The sequence below is a fragment of the Magnolia sinica genome, chromosome 7, assembly GCF_029962835.1.
Source record: "Magnolia sinica isolate HGM2019 chromosome 7, MsV1, whole genome shotgun sequence".
NCBI classification, from domain to species: Eukaryota; Viridiplantae; Streptophyta; class Magnoliopsida; order Magnoliales; family Magnoliaceae; genus Magnolia; species Magnolia sinica.
The window spans coordinates 35,628,048-35,647,091 of record NC_080579.1 but is presented as its reverse complement, the minus strand read 5'-3'; the positions used below and the strand labels follow the sequence as shown (position 1 = coordinate 35,647,091).

The window sequence follows — 19,044 nt, the reverse complement described above, 5'->3', positions numbered from 1 at the left end:
GTAACATCGCCTTGCATCCTGCTGGTCTCCTTTGACAATTCCGACTCTCGACTCGGTCGGGAACTTTATTGAAAGGTGGTATGTGGATATCACGGCCTGGAGGAGACTCAATGAAGGTCGGCCGAGTATTGCATTGTATACTGAGGGTTGATCGACGACCAAGAAGTCAACCATCATCGTCGTCTGACATGGGGCACTACCAGCGGTGAGCGGCAACGAGACAATCCCTTCAGGCAGTACCTGTCCTCCGGAAAAACCGGTCAATGGGGTCCGAACTGGGCGTAGTGTGGACCGTTCGATCCCCATTTTGTCGAACGCCTGGGTAAATAACACGTCTGCAGATGACCCCGTATCGACGAGTATCCGAAACACCTTTCGGTTAGCGATAGCCAGGGTGACAATCAATGCGTCATCGTGGGGGTGATAGATGCCTCGGGCATCTTCGTCCGTGAAAGAGATGCAATATCTTTCTCTTTTCTTCTCCTTTGGTGGCCGATCTATGATCATGAGCTCGGACTGAGGCTGAGTAAGTTTTCTTGCATGATTCCTTCGTGCATTGTTTGAGTCGCCCCCACCTTGTGGACCGCCGATAATCGTCCGGATTTCTTCCATAGGCTGGCTCTCGGTCGGGCGTGCCTCAGCCGCCCCAGCTTTAACCATATGTTCTCTGAGTCGGCCGTCTTTTATGAGTCGTTCGATCTCTTCTTTTAGGTGACGGCAATCACTTGTGTTATGTCCGTGATCACGGTGATAATGGCAGTATTTATCCTTGTCCCGCCGATTAGGATTACTCCTGAGCTTACTGGGCCAGTTAACAAAGCCTTCATTTTTTATTTCCATCAATACCTCTTCCTGAGTTTTGTTCAAGGGAGTATATGCAGAAAATCTTCGGTCCGGCCGCTTTCCCGACCTTCGCTCATCGCGCGCTTGATCATCCTTGCGTTTCCTTCCTCCGGCCGAGTCGGCTTCCTTTTTGGTTGACTCTTTGGCTAAGGTTTTAGTTTCACGCAGGATTCGCGCTTCCTCGGCATTCGCATACTTATCCGACCGTGCCATAAATTCTGCCAGAGTATCGGGCGGAGTTTTGTCTAGAGATGCCAGGAATGGCTTATCTCTAACTCCTTGCATGAGCGCATTGAGAGCCGTTTCTTCCGAATGTTTTCGAACCTGAAGGGATTCGAAATTAAAACGCTTGATGTAATCTTTCAGTAGCTCTCCCTGCTTTTGAACTACGTTGTTCAGATGTGCAGGGGGCTTCAATTTCTTCTTTCCGCCGATGAAATTGGTGAGGAAGGCGTCACTCAGCTCAGCGAATGAACTGACGGACTTTGGTTTCAACTGTTTGAACCACAGTCGAGCTACATCGGTCAATGTAAGAGAAAAGGCCCGACACATTACTGCGTCCGAGGCATCGTGGAGCTCCATATAGGTTCTGAAGCATTCGATGTGCTCCGTTGGGTCGGTCTTGCCGGTGAAAGGAGTGATTTGAGGTAATCGAAACCTCTCGGGCAACCGGGCCTTCAGTACCGAGTCCACAAAGGGGGATGCCTTCGCTTCGGACCCGGTCGGATATACATTCCGGCCGTGCTTTATGTCCGCCATCTCTTTCGCCATTTCTTCCCGCACTTCTCTTTTAAAATTTTGAATGTCGGCTTTCCAAGGTTCACTGCTCTCTGCCGTGCCCTCCATGGATGGGCGATTGCGCCTTCTTCGTTCTATCTCGTGCCGAAGATCAGTCGGGGGGAGGGAAGCGTTGGCTGACTGCGCTGGAGATGGTTCTGATCCGCTTTGGGGTTGGCTCGGCCGAAAAGACTGCGGCGCGGAAGGTTGAGGATCAACCGCCGCCGTCGGTACGTGCGCCGTCTCCCCTTGAGGATGCGGGAGTGGCTGCATTTGCTGCTGATACATTCGTTCCAGCATCTGCTTCATCATATTCATATCGGAGCGGATTTCTTGAACCTCCTTATCCAACCGCCCATCGTCGCGACCCCGCTGATTGTTGCTTGTTCCGGTCGCCCCTCGTCGGCGGTTGTTAGGTGGGTTCTGGGCTGCGGGAACCGCGATTGGACCCGCTGGCCCTGTAATCGCATTCTCATTCAAATCTTCTTCTGGGACCGTCCTTCTAGTCATCACCATTGAAATCGGTATAGAGATACGAGATGGCTTTTTGTACGATTCCCACAGACGGCGCTAAGCTGTTGATGCAAATGTCCGATTCCTCCTCTTGGACCTTCGTGTACCTGCACAAAAGAAAAAGGGACAAAGGAGACCCTGGCTTGAGCAGGGGACCCTCCGATGCCAAAGTCAGGCCTGGATTCTAGGTCTAAGAGTATTGAGGAGCTTTTTAGAGAGGATTTTCTCCGTCCCTCTCAAGGTGACAGGGGTCCTTCTTTTATAGCTACTGGGGCGTGTGTCGCACAAGGATTCTCTTCCCGATATTGAGCGTGGGATCTTCTCCTGGAATCACGGGGATAAGATCGTGCCCATCTTGAGCCTTCATCCGATCCCGTGAGCTTCGGGGTTGGAGATCTTATCCCAAGATATCCGGGATGAGGCTCGTCCTAGCGATGGTCGGTCTGGCAGGGTGGTCCGCCCGACGCATGCCCGGGACGCTGATGAGTCGTCCGAACCGACTCAACCTTTGTCTCGGTTTAGCGCACCATGCCTCGGACTTGACACATCCTTTTGTGATCCGAGGCATTAAGTCCGAGTCTGCGGACTTGTATTTTTTATCCCCAACAGGCGATCTAAACCATTCCGATGATGTCTTTCTCACTGGATCCAAACCTTTAGTATGGTGCCTTTCTCTGTGGGTGATAATACAAACTGTTGGATGGTGTAGGATGACATGCACGTGGACATGTGCCAAGTGTGAACAGTGTATGTGTGTATCAACCATCATACTAATCCGGAGTATCATATATTTCCTCTTCGTGAGAACTTTTAGGGAAGATAACGGATCACGAACAGGCAACAGCTCCACAACTTAAAAGAGGTGCGGTGCCATCTTTCTAACATGCCACTTATTTAAGACATCCCTACCACGAAAATAGTAGGCCCTACCATTAACATCAGGCTGATCCATTCACTAGGTGGGCCGCACCTTAATGCTGAGCCAGACCATCTATTGTCCATTTGGCCCATCCGATGACCGAATGGCCTGATTTTGTTCACCGTGTTCTTTACGGTGGGGCTTCCCATTTTCATCGTATGGGGTGCCTTGTAGCGTGTTGGAGCGATAATGATCCGTGGTGCCAGTGCATGTTGCTTATTGGCCCTGTTTGGTTAATGAGACATACATGAGGGCTCGATGACTGGGGCCACAGTGATCCCCGAACGTTCATCAGGAGGCTGAAAATATTACATATGGAGAATCTGAGCACTAGAAGGTGGGCCATCGGAGGCAAGAAACTATCTCATAGAAAGTGTCATAGTTTGCGCCCTGCCCTTGCAGGAAATCAGATCCGTCATCATTTGCGTTGCCGATTTTTACTTATATTTAAATGGATGCTACATTCCGTGTTATCTATACTATTTTTATTTTATTTTATTTTTCCTGCTGCTAAGTTTCAACGCATGAAAAACTTAAAATGATAAAATCACCCTTGATAGAAGGGCGGCAGACATCCTCTTTTCTAAAAGTTTACGCCTCTCGTGACTAATTGCAAGGACAAAAATGATGGGTTGGTGCTCGCACAAGGTCAAATGGCGATGATTCATTCATTCCTCACTAGTTGCCATAATACTTCAACATGGGAGAATTTTTTTTTTCATTTCTTCTTCTTTCCGGGCACCCCCACCCATGCACCCATGTTATTACAAGAAAGGAAGGCTAAGCTACATGTTGCGATGAGCTTCACTAAAATCCACACGCATGAATAAGGCAGCCTGTGTAAATGCCACTCGATGTTCTAGTGTGGCACATAGGTACAAGATCCAGTCCATCCATCAGAGGGGTATCACTATATAGATCCCCTTACTGAAGAGTCGGTTGGTCCACTCGTCACGTGGGTCGTAGTTCAAGAAACAACTGTACCACTTGAAAAAAAAACTCGGCCATGTTTTACGGTGCATATACATGTTTCTAAAGGCGTCCTACTGTGGACTAGTTTTGTTCTTGGGCCACAATACCTGCATAGTGCGGGACCCACATGATGGATGGCTTGAATATTTGCACCTGTCTGTACACGGTTTGCCTAGTACGTTTGTGGGCGTAACAAAGCTCTGTTACTATGGGTGATAAACATCTCAACCCTAAGGCGATGTTGCTTTGAAGTCGAATCCCTGGTGTAGAAGGGCTCCCATCACCCACAACTTCAAGGCTGACACACTTGTCTCCTCCCCACATTCTCTAACCTGCATGCATACAAATATGATATTCATAGGAACCGATAGTAATAGAACCCAATCTTGCCATGCAGAGGGAGAGAGTGACTACAAGTGCGCTTACATTGAGCGTAAACGTCAGGATGAAACGTCCAGGGAGGGTGGAAAAGTTGGAGCTCTGTACGTGGAAGCATGTGAGAGATTCCAGAGCTTTGTAAAGGGCCACTGCCACTCCATCTCCCTTGTTGCACACCAGCCTCACATAAAATCCCCGCTCCTCCACTTGAAACACATCCATCTACAAAACCCCCATGTCAGACAACACTGAACACAAGCAACATAAAATATACGACGCACAAGATGTATACTCCTAATAGAAATTGGAAAATTATAGACAAAATAGATGAGAGAGAGAGAGAGAGAGAGAGAGAGAGAGAGAGAGAGAGAGAGAGGCCAGAAACATGCATCTTGAATTTAGACCATTGGTCCATATTCTTCAAATTCATATGGCCCTACTGATAAGTGGACTCCCATCTTTTCGGTCAGCATATATTGCGTGATAGTGAACCCACCTCATGACTAACAGTACAGTGGATATACGTCGTAATTTATTTTTATTTTTTTCCATTTTGGTGTAAAATGATGTAATTAAGTGGAGTACCTTAACAACCTTCCTGCAAATCAGAATCTTATTATTATTACTGTTGTCTGCAGCTTGAGTTTGCTCGAGGGAACCCTGTAATCTTTCACATCCCCCTTCAATTGACGATGATTCAAGCCCTGTTATCTCAGCTCTAAGCTGCTTGACCTGTTTCTGCAAATCCTGCACATACACAACCGCATCTCCTACAATGGAGGCCTTGTCCATCTGCATAATCACAGACAAAACTCATCATCACCTTCGCTCTCAACCTAACCTAATCGTAAATGGAAGAATAAAAGAAATCTGATCAATTAATTATAAAACACCTTTGTTATGTTAGGAACCAATGAGCGTAATGCATAGAGCTTCTCCTTCATTCGGCCCCTTCTACGCCGCTCTGAGATCAACGTCCTGGAACGGTCTGCCGAGTGCATCGTCGTCCTTATCATCATCGAAGCAGATGAATCATCTCCCATGTTCTCTTCAATTTCTCCAGCAAAGGGCGGTTGAAGAGCTTGGACAAAGGAGTCAGGGTCGGAGATGCTGGCAGTGTTGAAATCGAACATGTCTTCAGGTGTGGGGCAATACCCGTGGACGTCATCCATGAACCCAATCTCCCAATTGAACTCGCCTTGGCTGTTGTTGGGATGGTGGTAATAACTAGCTATGGGGTCCGCAATCACGTTCTCTCCTCTGAGGACGTCGATCATTTGTGCGAAGCTGTTGTCGTCGGTGAAATCATTAAAACAGGGATTGATATGTGCATGGTTCTCCATTTTCTTTCTTTCTTTGGTTGTTTTTAGATGGGACTATGAATATAGCTCGTTATATAATGGAGAGAGAAAAGAGCTAGAGAGAGAGAGAGAGAGAGAGAGAGAGAGAGAGAGAGAGAGAGACGACACGCAAGAAGAGCTTGCTAAGTGTGAAAGGAATCGATTGGGTGGTATCATGACGTCGGCTTAGCCGCTTGTCTTTCAAATCCAGTGGCATGGACCATCTCAAATCCAACCAATAGATTCCCAATTAAGCTGACTATCTATGTTGAATTTTATTATATTGAGTGCGGATCGTCTGTTTCGTGGAAACAGTGAGCAGCTGAATCCAGTATTATTATTGGTCCACGTCACTCTAAGTGCCACCCACATCACCAGTTTTTTTAAATATATTAAAAAAAAATTTACATTTCAGGAAAATTTTAACGCCGTTAGATGGTTTCGTCTGGAAATCGGATTGCATACTGAGTACAGTACGCTCTTGCTCTTACCATACTAAGTAAACTCAGTTAGGCCCACCTTGTATGTATGTGGTCTATCTACACCGTTCATCCGTTTTTCCATCTAATTTAAGGGGTTGAGCCCAAAATTGAAGTATATCCAAATATCAAGTGGATCATACCACAGTAAACAGTGGGGATAATGATTTCCACTGTTGAAACCTTGCTAGGCACCGCAGTGATGTTTATTTGTCATCCAACCTGTTCATAAGATCATACAAACATGGATGAAGAGAAAACACAAATATAAGCTTGATCCAAAACTTTTGTAGCCTCCCATAAATTTTCAATGGTAAACGTTCAATTCAACTGTTTCCTATGGTGTGGTCCATTTAAACATTGTATATGCTTCATTTTTGGTCTCAAGCCCTAAAATTATCTGGTAAAATTGATGGACGGAGCGAATAAAATATATAAATCATGGTGGACTCCACAGAGTTTACTCAGTACTTTAATGTAGTGAGTTACTCACTCGGCAATCCGCTTCTTTACATTTGGGGATTCAGCCCACGGGTGGAGTAGCTAGACTCGCTACTAAAGTGACGTCTCACCTAGTTAAGTGGGTCCCACCATGATGTATGTTTTGTATCCACACCGGCCATCCATTTGGAGAGATCATTTTAGGGCATGAGCCATAGAATGAATCAGATCTAAAACTCGAGTGGACCCCACCACAGAAAACAGTGGAGACAGTCACGCCTACCATTAAAAACTTCTAAGGGTCACAAAAGTTTTCGATCAAGCTGATATTTGCATTTTCCCTTCTTCAATGTCTGTGTTAACTTAAGGTCCATCGTGATTTTTATTTAAGTTTTCATTTGGGGATTCAATGCAGAGGTTGAGTAGCGAGACTCACTAATAAAGTGATGTCACCTAGTTATGTCGGTCCCACCATGATGTATGTTTTGTATCCACATCGTCCATCCATTTGGAGAGATCATTTTAAGGCATGAGCCAAAGAATGAATTAGATCCAAACTCGAGTTGACTCTACCACAGAAAACAGTGAAGAGAGTAAGCTCACCATTAAAAACTTCTAAGGGCCACAAAAGTTTTCAATCAAGCTGATATTTGTGTTTCCACTTCTTTAATATCCGTGTTAACTCATGAATAGGTTAGATCTCAAATAAAAATCACGGTAGACCTTAGGAAGGCTTCAATGGTGGACGTCACTCTCCTCACTATTTTCTATGGTGGGGTTCACTCCAGCTTTGGATCTACCTCATTCTTTTGATCATGCCCTAAAATGATCTCTCCAAATGGATGGACTGTGTGGATACAACACATATATTATGGTGGGCCCGAACTTGGTGGCATCACTTCAGTAGCGAGTCTAGCTACTCAACGTGGCTACCGCCTCCGATTTCTTTCTTCTAAAATTTAATTAGGTCGTGTCATCTCATGACAATTTTATAAGATAAAAAAATATATATATTTACAAAATTTGCTTGATTAGTAAGAAATATTAGCTGCGACCCAGGTTGAGTAATGTCCATAGGATCCTCACCGTGGGCTTACATTGATTTATGCGTTGTATATCTACTCCATCCATCTGTTTTCTCATATTATTTTAAGACTCGACCCGAATCAGTATTTGTGATCGGGTCAGATTCAATCCGAATTAGTCTAGGCCAGACCCGGACTCGAATTGGGTTAGGCATGCTAGACTTGGTACCAAGTCAAGTCGAGTTCGAGTCAGGCCTATATCAAAACCGAATCGAGTCGAGTTAGCCCTAACTCGATTGGAATCAACTCGATGCCCACCTTTAACCATGACGATTGTTTTTTTTTTTTTAATTTTTTTAATTTTTTTTTTATCCACACTGTTTATTCGTTTTGCCCACTTACATCAGGGCATGAGTCTAAAAATAGATAGATCGATATCTCGAGTGGACCAAACCATAAAAAAAGTGGTGATTGAACACATACCATTATAAACTTCATAGAGCCCAATGCAATGTTTATTTTCCATCCAACCAACTGATAGCATCACAAAGACATGGATGAAGAGAAAATACAAATATCAGGTTGATCCAAAAATTTTGTAGCCCTTAATAAGATTTTTATCTTCTAATCTTCTATACAGTCTAGCTCATGGGAACTTCCCATGAGGTCGAGCTGTGTGGGCCCCACCGTGATGCGTGTCGAACATCTACCCCATTAGCCAGATACAACATTCCATGAGTTCCTTATGTGGCTGATTTTTGGGATATCCCATCATTTAAAGGGGACCCATCAAATGCACGGTGTTGATGTTCGACATGCATCACGGTGGGGCCCAGACAGCTCGACCTCGTGGGAAGTTCTCATGAGCTCAACGCATAGAACCATTTCCATATATATATATATATATATATATATAAACTCTCTTTACAATTGGAGAAGTATGGGGATTGAGTTTTTGGCGGGGGCCCACCATGATGTGTATGCAAAATTCATTTCGATAATTAAATGCGTAATCATTTAGGCCCGAATCCAAAAAAAATTAGGTTAACATAAGATTCATGTGAGCCACACCAAAGAAAATATTTGGAAGAGAGACATCCACCCTTGAAATTTATATGACCCACCATGATAATTATATAAAATGGACACATTAGTTTATCTAATAGAATCCCATCATTTTGTCTAATGGAACCCTATCACTTTGTTAAACGAACTTGTCAATTTGTCTATTGAAACCCTATCATTTTATTTGACAAGCTGCTACTTTATCTAGTGAAATCTTGTCACTTTGCACAGTAACATCATCACTTTTTCTAGTGGAACCATGTCACTTTATTTGAAAAATCATCATTTTATCAAGTAAAACCCTATCAATTTGTCTAGCAACCCCATCACTTTATGTAGTGGAACATCGTTACTTTGTCTAATGAAACCCCCTTACTTTGTCCAATAATCACGTCACTTTCTCTATTAGAACCTTGTCACTTTATCTAGCACCCCTTTCACTTTATCTAGTGAAATCCCGTCACTTTGTCCAGCAACCTCGTCACTCTTTGTCTAGTAGAACTCCATCACTTGATATAGTAGAACTTTGTCACTTTGTCCTACTACATAGTCTCTTTTTTTAGTTGTCCAACAACCCAATCACTTTGTCTAGTGAAACTAGTCACTTCGTCCAACAGCTTCGTCACTTTGTCTAGCAACCTCATTACTTTGTCTAGTAGAACTCAATCACTTTGTCTTCCAGCCTCGTCACTTCATTTAGTGGAACTGGGTCACTTTGTCCGGTAGCCTATCACTTTTTTCGATAATCTGTAACTTTGTCTAATGGAACCCCGTTTGCTTTGTCTTGTTTAACCTTATTACTTTGTTTAGTGGAATCATATTGCTTTGTCGAGCAACCTCGTCACTTTGTTTAGTATAACTCTGCCACTTCATTTAATAACCCCGTCACTTTGTCTAATGACCAAGAAAAAATTATTGACAATGGATAGTCTATATTGTCAGTGGCCCCATATGATTTAAGGCCCATGTTGAATTGTCTTATTACTATAAAAAGCATTCATTATATACTATTCCTAAAAACTATGCCTAATTATCTTGATTTTTGCTAAATCTTGGGGATTGTACATCATTGGGATAGTCATTTACTATATTAAACAATATTCAGTGTGTAGGAGACACAAATGATGGGCATGTTGGTGTTCATGTGGAATATGAGCTAGATGATCTCGCGACTCTCTATTCCTGATTTCATACGTATTTAATTTGTACTGTCGTGTATTGCAAAAACTTAAGACATTGGTTTGTATAAGCCTTCGGATAGCCACTCGATTATTTTGTTGTTTATATTTGGACTCCATCTTATACTTAATTTGTTTTTATTTCACTAAATTGCTAACTCTGATAAAGAAAAAAATGTATGTGAAATTTGGGCTATCTTTAAAAGCTAACACTTGGGTTTTTGGAAAATGAGTAGTGTACTCAGGTTTCGAGAACCAGGGTGTTAGAGACGCGATTATTGGTCAAAGTAACAGGGTTCCATTAGACGAAGTGATGATGTTTCATTAGATAAAGTAATAGGGTTGCCAGATAAATTGATAGGGTTTCACTTGATAAAATGACGAGTTTTTGAATAAAGTGACGATGTTATTCCGCAAAGTGATGGGATTTCACTAGATAAAGTGGCGGCTTATTAAATAAAATGATGGGATTTCAATAGATAAAGTGACGGGTTCATTTGAAAAAGCGATAGGGTTTCATTAGACAAAATGATGGGGTTCCATTAGATAAACTAATGTGTTCATTTTATATAATCATCATGGTGGATCTTATAAATTTCAAAGGTTGATGTCTCTCTTCAAAATATTTTCTTTGGTGTGGCTCACATGAATCTCGTGTTAACCTTTTTTTTTTTTTTTTTTTTTAGATTCAAGCCTAAATGATTATGCATCTAATTGTCAGAGTGAATTTTGTATACACATCATGGTGAGCCCCTGCCAAAACTTCAATCCCCCATACTTCTCCAATTGTAAAGAGATTATATATATATATGGGGCGTGACTCTTGATTTTTCTGAGGCCCACTGCGATGTTTATGTAATATCCATTATAACCATTGGTTATTAAGTCCCATATTGAGCTTAGAGATACACACTAAAGGAAATATTTGGGAGAGAGATGTCCACCCTTTATTTTAAAGGGTCAAACATTATACTTACATCAAAATCCACTTCAATAGCTAGTTTATTAAAAAAAAAAAAAAAAAAAAAACATTTTACTAAAAATCATACCGATACATGAATCACTTGGGCTAGACTAATGGAAACAATTTGGAAGGTGAGGATTGCATATACACTGTTTACAATCATGTGGTTAACCTAAATTATAGATAAAACTGATTTTATCGGCCTATGGCCTAAAATGGGGTGATGTATCTTGTGGTCCAGGTTGATTTTTTAGAAAACATCATAGTACGGCCCACCTAATCCACTAACTATTTGCTCATACCAGTGGCTTTGACAAAGGGGACATTAGTAGCATATATCACCAACTGCAGTATTGTGTGTTATTAGAAAAGCTCTATTGGCTCCACCATGATGTATGTATTTTATCCATGCCGTCCATCCATTTTTACAAATCATTGTAGTTCATGGGCACAAAATTGAGGAAGATCCAAACCTCAGGTGGACCACACCACAAAAAACATTGGTGATTAGAAGATTAAAAACTTATTGGGGGCTACAAAACTTTTGAATCAAGCTGATATTTGTATTTTCTCTTCATCCATGTCTCTGTGACTTTATCAGTTAGTTGGATGGAAAATAAACATTACATTGGTCTCTACGAAGTTTATAATGGTATGTGTTCAATGACCACTTTTCCTATGGTGTGGTCCACTTGAGATATTGATCTATCTATTTTTAGATTCATGCCCTAATGTAAGCGAGCAAATTGGATAAACAGTGTGGATAAAAAAACAACAATCATGGTTAGAGGTGGGCATCAAGTCGATTTGGACCAAGTTAGGGTTGACCTGACTCGATTCAGTTTTGAAATAGACCTGACTCGGTACCGAGTCCAGCATGCCTAACCCGATCCGAGTCCGGGTCTGGCTTGGACTAATCCGAACTGAGTATGACCCGATCACTAGTACCGATTTGAGTCGAGTTGAACCGAGTTAGGTCAGGTGTAGTGGGTATCCACGAGCTGAAATCACAACTCAAAATCGAGATTCACTTGCTATAATTGCAGCCTCTCCATAGCTATACGACATCTCAGATCTAAAATGTCCTATCTAAGTTTTTTTTTTTTTTTTTTTTTTTTTTTAATATATATAAGAGTTGAGTTTCGGATCAAGTCAAGTGACTACCGAGTTGGATTTCGGGTCGAGTCAAGTTGAGTTACTAGATGACTCAAACTCGACTCGTTTTGAATTCGGATTGGACGAAGTCAACTCGATTAGGATCGACTCACCCACTCTGTTCGTATCGAGTCGGACGAGTCAAGTTTACCGAGTCGTCGCTTACCTAGCCCTAATCACGGTGAAGCCCACAAAGGTTTTTAACTTTTAGTAGCACACAATACTAACATTGATGCCATGCACTATGCCACATGATTCGAGTGTAAAAGAAAGAACCCAACAACTCCGAATCCCCCTATGTGAGTGAGACCCATCTAATTGTATACATTGAATATTTATACCATCTATCCATTTTGTGAGCTCATTTTACATATTAGGCCAAAAAGTGAAGCTTATCCAAATCTCAAGTTTTTTTTTTTTTGTTAAACACGCGCACACACACCCCCCCACACTCATGCCGTAGTGGGATTTCACCACCTATGGATACTTGAACCCTTGACCGGGTGTTGAAACTCCTGAGAGTCTACCATTGGAGCAAGAGTAAGGATCCATCCAAGATGACCACACTACAAGAAACCATAGTCATTGATTATTAAAACCTTTTTGTGGGCTACAAATGGTTTTGGATCAAGTTGATATTTGTGTTTTTCCTTCGTCTGGGCTGTGTGACCTTATCAACAACAGATTGAATGACAAATAAACATTACAATGGACAATGAAGTTTTCAATGGTCTGCATTCAATGTCCATTGTTTCATGTGGTGTGGTCCACCTGAGAGTTGTATCTGCTTCATTTTTGGCACAATTCTCTAAAATAATATGAGAAAATGGGTGGATGTGGTAGATATACAATGCATAGAACAAAGTGGGCCCACGGTGAGGATTCTACGGACATCACTCATCCTGGGTCATAGGTAATATTCCTTGTTAATCAGGGAGATTTTATAAATATTTTTTTATCTTATAAAATTGTTGTGAGATGACGTGACGGAATTAAATTTGAGAAGAAAGAAATTAGAAGCGGATTAGCTATCGATAGAAGGTTGAATAGCTGGACTCAAGTGACATCACCAAATTATGTGGGGCCCACTATGATATATGTGTTGTATCCACATTGTCCATCCATTTGGAGAGATCATTTTAGGGCATGATCAAAAGAATGAGGTAGATCCAAAGCTGTAGTGGACCCCACCACGTAAAATAGTGAGGAGAGTGATGCCCACAGTTGAAGTCTTCCTAAGGTCCATCGGGATTTTTATTTGAGATCCAACCTGTTTATAAGTTAACACAAACATTAAAGAAGGGAAAACACAAATAGCAGCTTGATCGAAAGCTTTTGTGACCCTTAGAAGTTTTTAATGGCGGGCGTGACTGTCTCCACTGTTTTCTGTGGTGGGTCCACTCGAGTTTTAGATCTGATCCATTCTTTTGGCTCATGCCCTAAAATGATCTCTCTAAATTGATGGACGGGATATAAAACATACATCACGGTGAGACCCACATAACTAGATGACCTCACTTTAGTATGAGTCTCGTGGCTGAACCCGTGCGTTGAATCCTCAAATGGAAGGAAGCGGATTGTGTAGTAACTCACTACGTTAGCGTACTGAGTAAACTCTATGTGGTCCACCATGATTTATTTATTTTATCCACTCCGTCCATCAATTTTACCAGATAAATTTAAGGCTTGAAGCAAAAATAAAATAAAATGAAGCATATACAATGTTCAGATGGACCACACCATAGGATACAATTGAATTGGATGTGAAAATTTCCTTGGGGCTACAAAAGTTTTGGATCAAGTTTATATTTGTATTTTCTCTTTATCTCGATCTTATGAATAGGTTGGATGACAAATAAACATCATTGTGGGGCCTAGTAAGGTTTCAATGGTGAAAATCATTATCCCTACTGCATACTGTGGTATGATGTATTTGATATTTAGATATACTTCAATTTTGGGATCAACCCTTTAAATTAGATGGAAAAATGGCTGGACGGCACGGATAGACCACGTACATACAAGGTGGGCCAACCGAGTTTACTCAGTACGGTAAGAGCAAGAGCGTACTGTACTCCGTATGCAAGCCGATTTCCAAACGAAACCGTCTGACGCGTTAGACTTTTCCTGAAATGTAATTTTTTATAATATATTAAAAAAAACCGGTGAGGTGGTATTTACAGTGACGTGGACCAATAATAATAATGAATTCAGCTTCTCAATGCTTCCACGAAGCAGAGGATCTGCACTCATACTATTATATTTTATTTCATGTGGTGGTGCTTAAGTAGGCTTTTATGGGCCCACACGATGTACGTAGGAGATTCAACCCGTCACCTACTGTTAACTCCAAGACCCATAAGTTAGGTCGATCCAAAACTCTGGTGGGCCACACCAGAGGAAACACTTTGAGAAGGGATGTGCAACCTTAATTCATGTGTGTAGTCCACCACGCTGTTTATATTGCATCCAATCCATTCAGACCCTTCATCTAGGGTCAGTCAAAAAAATCGGACGGTTTAGCAACTTTGGTGGATGCAAATCAAGCGTGAGCATCCCCTCCAAAATTTTCACTGTTCTGTGGCCCACATAATTCGTGGATTGACCTGATTTTTAATAATTGTGGGTAGCATGAAGTGACATATCTGATGGATGGGTTGGATGTCATGTATACTTCATGTAGGCCCCGTAATAATTCAGTACCACCGTAACATAGCACCGGAATTCATCTTTCTATTTACAACGAGTTTTTACCTACTTTAGGACCCACTTCTGGGCCACGCACCTTTGTAAGCCCACTTATTCTCACATTCTCAGAATAAGCCCCTGGTGTACGGGCGACTTTTCACGGGACCAAAATACCCCCGTCGTTCCTTCCGGAAGCCAATTGGCTGGCGTGCGAAGACGAGCGCTGACGCTCGTCGAGCTCCGAGTTACATGGGCCCCACATTTATTTATTTATTATATCCACACTGTTCATCCATATTTCCAGATCAATTCAGAGAACTATTGGAAAAAAAAAAAAGTCATATCCAAAGATCAACTGGACCACACCACAAATAACAGCGGAAACTTGATTTTCATCATTAAAAATTTCATAGGGCCCACCGTAACATTTATTTTCCATCCAATTTATCCATAAGATCACAAAGACCTGGATGAAGAGGAAAAACAGATTTCATATTGATCCAAAACTTCTATGACTCCTAAAAGGGTTTCAATGGTAGACGTTCAATTCCCCCACTACCTTTTACAGTGTGGTCCACTTGATAGTTAGATCTGTCTTATTTTTGGTCTAAGCCTTGATTAAGAGCTCGCCAAACAAATGGGCGGTTTGAATATAACACATACCTCATGATGGGACCCACAAAAGCGGTAGGGGATTGCATGAGAAAAAACACACCAGTATTTTATTTATTTATTTTTTAAATGAAGAATTTTTCTCCCCTACATTTTTCTCTAATACATATTTATATAAATATGTATCTATAAGCATATAAATTTTCTTTCTTTCTTTTTATTCATTTCTTTCTTTATTCATTTAATAAACATATTTCTTAAACTAGAATAAGTTACTTGAAGTACCGTATATGATTTTGGGGTAGGAGAAGCTACTTTAGCTAACCAACCTGGTTATTTTCCAAGATTCCATCACGTCAATGGTCGAAAATCCATTTCATTCACTTCGCGATCAATTTCAATCAGTTCGCGGTGAATTTCATTCACTTCGTGGTCAATTTCAATCAGTTTGCGGTGAATTTCATTAACTTCGCGGTGAATTTCATTCACTTCGCGGTCAATTGCATGCCTTTTGTGGTCAATTCTCTTCACTTCACAGTCAATTCCGGCGAATTCCCTTCACTTCATGGTCAATTCCGGCGAATTCCCTTCACTTCACGGTTAATTCCATGCATTTCGCGGTGAATTCCCTTCACTTCGCTATCAAGTCCATGCATTTCACGGTGAATTCCAGCGAATTCTCTTCACTTCACGTTCAATTCCATGCATTTCGCGGTCAATTCCCTTCACTTCATGATCAATTCCATGCATTTTGCGGTGAATTCCAGCAAATTCCCTTCACTTCACGGTCAATTGCATGCATTTCATGGTCAATTCCCTTCACTCACGTTCAATTCCATGCATTTCATGGTCAATCCCTTCACTTCGCGGTCAATTCTATGCATTTCGCGGTCAATTCCCTTCACTTCATGGTCAATTCCATGCATTTTGTGGTGAATTCCAGTGAATTCCCTTCACTTCATAGTCAATTCCATTCATTTCACGGTCAATTCCATGCATTTCGCGGTCAATTCCAGCGAATTCCCTTCACTTCACAGTCAATTGCATGCATTTCGCGGTAAATTCTATTCACCTCACGGTCAATTCCATGCATTTCGTGGTCAATTCCCTTCACTTCACAGTTAATTCCATGCATTTCACAAACAATTTCGGCGAATTCCCTTCACTTCACAGTCAATTGCATGCATTTTGCGGTCAATTCCCTTCACTTCATGGTCAATTTCGGTGAATTCCCTTCACTTCACAGTCAATTCCATGCATTTCGTAGTCAATTCCCTTCACTTCATAGTCAATTCCATGCTTTTCACGGACAATTCCAACAAATTCCCTTCACTTCCCGGTCAATTGCACGCATTTCACGGTCAATTCCCTTCACTTCACAGTCAATTCCATGCATTTCATAGACAATTCCGATGAATTCCCTTCATTTCTCGGTCATTTGAGTGCATTTCCCAGTCAATTCCCTTCACTTCACGGTCAATTCCATGCATTTCACGGTCAATTCTAGCGAATTCCCTTGACTGTGAAATGCATGGAATTGACCGTGAAGTGAAGGGAATTGACCGTGAAGTGAAGGGGAATCGCCGGAATTGACCATGAAATGAATGGAAATGATAGTGAAGTGAAGGAAATTGACTGTGAAATGCATGGAAATGACCATTAAGTGAAGGGAATTGACAGTGAAGTGAAGGGAGTTGACCGTGAAGTGAATGGAAATGACCGTGAAATGCATGGAATTAACTGCGAAGTGAAGTAAATTAATCGCAGAGTAAATAAAATTATCTAATACACAAACAAATCATCATTTATAATAAAATCACTATTAAGAAGACATCGTTTACTACAAAATTATGACAAAATATACAAGACATCATTTACATTATTTCACTCTGAATGTTTTACAAGACATCATTTACAACAATTTACAACATTTCATAAAATTTTCTAATTCCTCTCATGCCTAAGACAAATATATCATATCATGTGGTCACTCAGGTAATCATAGGCTATTGAGTTCTTGAAGATGAGTGTGAATTAAGTCTCTCCCTGACAAAATTTGTCGTTGCATAAAATGTCGATATATTTTATGACAAAAATGTCACAATTATATCCGTTCGTTTGCTTTGGTATAGAAGTCTCTTCTCTGACCGTCTAAGCCTTCTCATCTAATGCAGACATATTTCCTATGGCATGGAATAATATAGGTAAGCCCTCCTTCATTAGCTCAATATATTCCCTATATCGACTGAGTGCCCTCGAATATAAACTGTTGAGTATAAGGATTTCTCGGTCAGGAGGGTGGATGACCATCAGGTACCAATGACTGTTGGCGTGGTTGACTGTTACGTATGCCTGTTCATGTTTGACAAGATAAGATATTATTATAAAAATTTATAGAAATGGGTACACCTAGCATTGATAACTTGTAACGACACCATTACCTGTTCATACTACCACATAGGCTTTTGTCTTTAACAAGGTTTAATAATGCCATGAACAGTGAGTTTCTCTACTTGTAATAATGAACGCGCTTCGTCGTTGCCAATATCTCAATACATTCTCAATATCGACATTTGTATGTCGATACATGACTATTATAGACAACATACCAAATTAGAACATATATCATATAATGAAATAAAATAATAATCATGATCCAATTCATACAGTTACGAGAAAAAATGTGGGGCAGAACTTGCAGTCGTTTGTATATAAAGTAGGAAATGAACTGTGCCTTCTCTCCAAGAAATCGACGTACTTGTCAATAACTTAATCAATAAAGATGGCACATTAAGTCTAATGTAATATAAGTGCTGAATAACCATAAATGTATGTATGTGAATTACTTACCACGCTATCAACCCATTCATTTTTCTCCCATATGATCATAAACCAAACAAATTCCGCCGAATCTTTGTTTGCATTGGCCCAACTATCTAATTCATGCAGTTTATCCTCCGATATTACCCTAATGGATCAATCTTGGCATGAAACAGTATCAGAGAAGTACACAATTCTCTCAGTTTCTCAGTGTCGACGGCATTGCTTGGAGTTGTTTGAATGACAAAGATGGAAGTGAATGGAGGACGCTTGTAGACAGATGGCTTCACCACCCTCTTAGTTCTCCTCTTATATACTGGAATGAAATGCAGTGATTTCTCACATATATTAACATCTAACGCATCCGAGTGTTGAACATCCACCTCTCTGTTCCCTTGGTCCCTACCTTCCAATTCCTCATTCTCCTTCTCAAACCTTCCTTCTCCTTCTCGAAATCCTTCTCCTTTTAAAACTGCATTTTCTTTATAAGAAACGCCTCCATCTGCTTCTTCAACTCTACCTTACCATCCTCCAACTCTTTCTTCTCCTTCTTCAATACCTCATTTTTGATCATCAATTCTTCCTTCTCCCTCATTAGCGTTTCTCTCTCCATCTTCAAAATTGTCCTCTCATTCAACTCTTCCTTCTCTAACCTCAAGGCTTCTTTCTCTGTTAGCATTAGTTCCATCTCCTTGAGTATTACTTCTCTCTTCCTCTCCATCGATTCTTCTCTCTCTTTTAGCATGTGTTCCCTCTCATGGAATTGTTTTTCCTTTAGTTTCAACTCTTCTCTATCTCTCTCCAACTGAATCCTCTCCTTGTCACGCCCAAAACTCGAAAACCGGACTCACAAAATTTTCGATCGCCAAATTTGG

General features: G+C 41.2%; 2 protein-coding genes across 4 annotated transcripts in view; one reads left to right on the top strand and one right to left on the bottom strand.

Moving 5' to 3' along the window:
- The window catches only part of LOC131251294 (uncharacterized), a 35,041-nt gene extending 29,286 nt beyond the window's left edge, over positions 1-5,755 (top strand). The window contains exon 7 of one of the 3 annotated variants that reach the window (XR_009173720.1): positions 5,041-5,755. The gene's annotated coding sequence lies outside the window, so the exon portion shown is untranslated. Of the gene's footprint in view, positions 1-2,742; positions 2,933-5,040 lie in introns of those variants that run through there. The other 2 variants (XR_009173721.1, XR_009173719.1) reach the window with 2 other exon arrangements.
- Positions 3,699-5,745, bottom strand: LOC131251293 (transcription factor FER-LIKE IRON DEFICIENCY-INDUCED TRANSCRIPTION FACTOR). Its single transcript, XM_058251920.1, has 4 exons — positions 5,296-5,745; positions 4,988-5,194; positions 4,451-4,624; positions 3,699-4,356 (listed from the first exon to the last, which is right to left on the bottom strand). Exons 1-4 carry the CDS (start codon positions 5,743-5,745, stop codon positions 4,255-4,257), a joined length of 933 nt encoding a protein of 310 aa, XP_058107903.1. The 3' UTR covers positions 3,699-4,254.
- Positions 5,756-19,044: the final 13,289 nt, after the last annotated feature.

What these genes read in the sequence shown, in the direction of transcription:
- LOC131251293 (XM_058251920.1), bottom strand. Translation starts at nt 5,745, where the DNA reads ATGGAGAACCATGCACATATCAATCCCTGTTTTAATGATTTCACCGAC. An exon ending in TGGTTCCTAACATAACAAAG is followed by an intron (nt 5,195 to 5,295) that starts GTGTTTTATAAT and finishes GTGATTATGCAG; the next exon opens with ATGGACAAGGCCTCCATTGT. An exon ending in TCCTGACGTTTACGCTCAAT is followed by an intron (nt 4,357 to 4,450) that starts GTAAGCGCACTT and finishes GTATGCATGCAG; the next exon opens with GTTAGAGAATGTGGGGAGGA.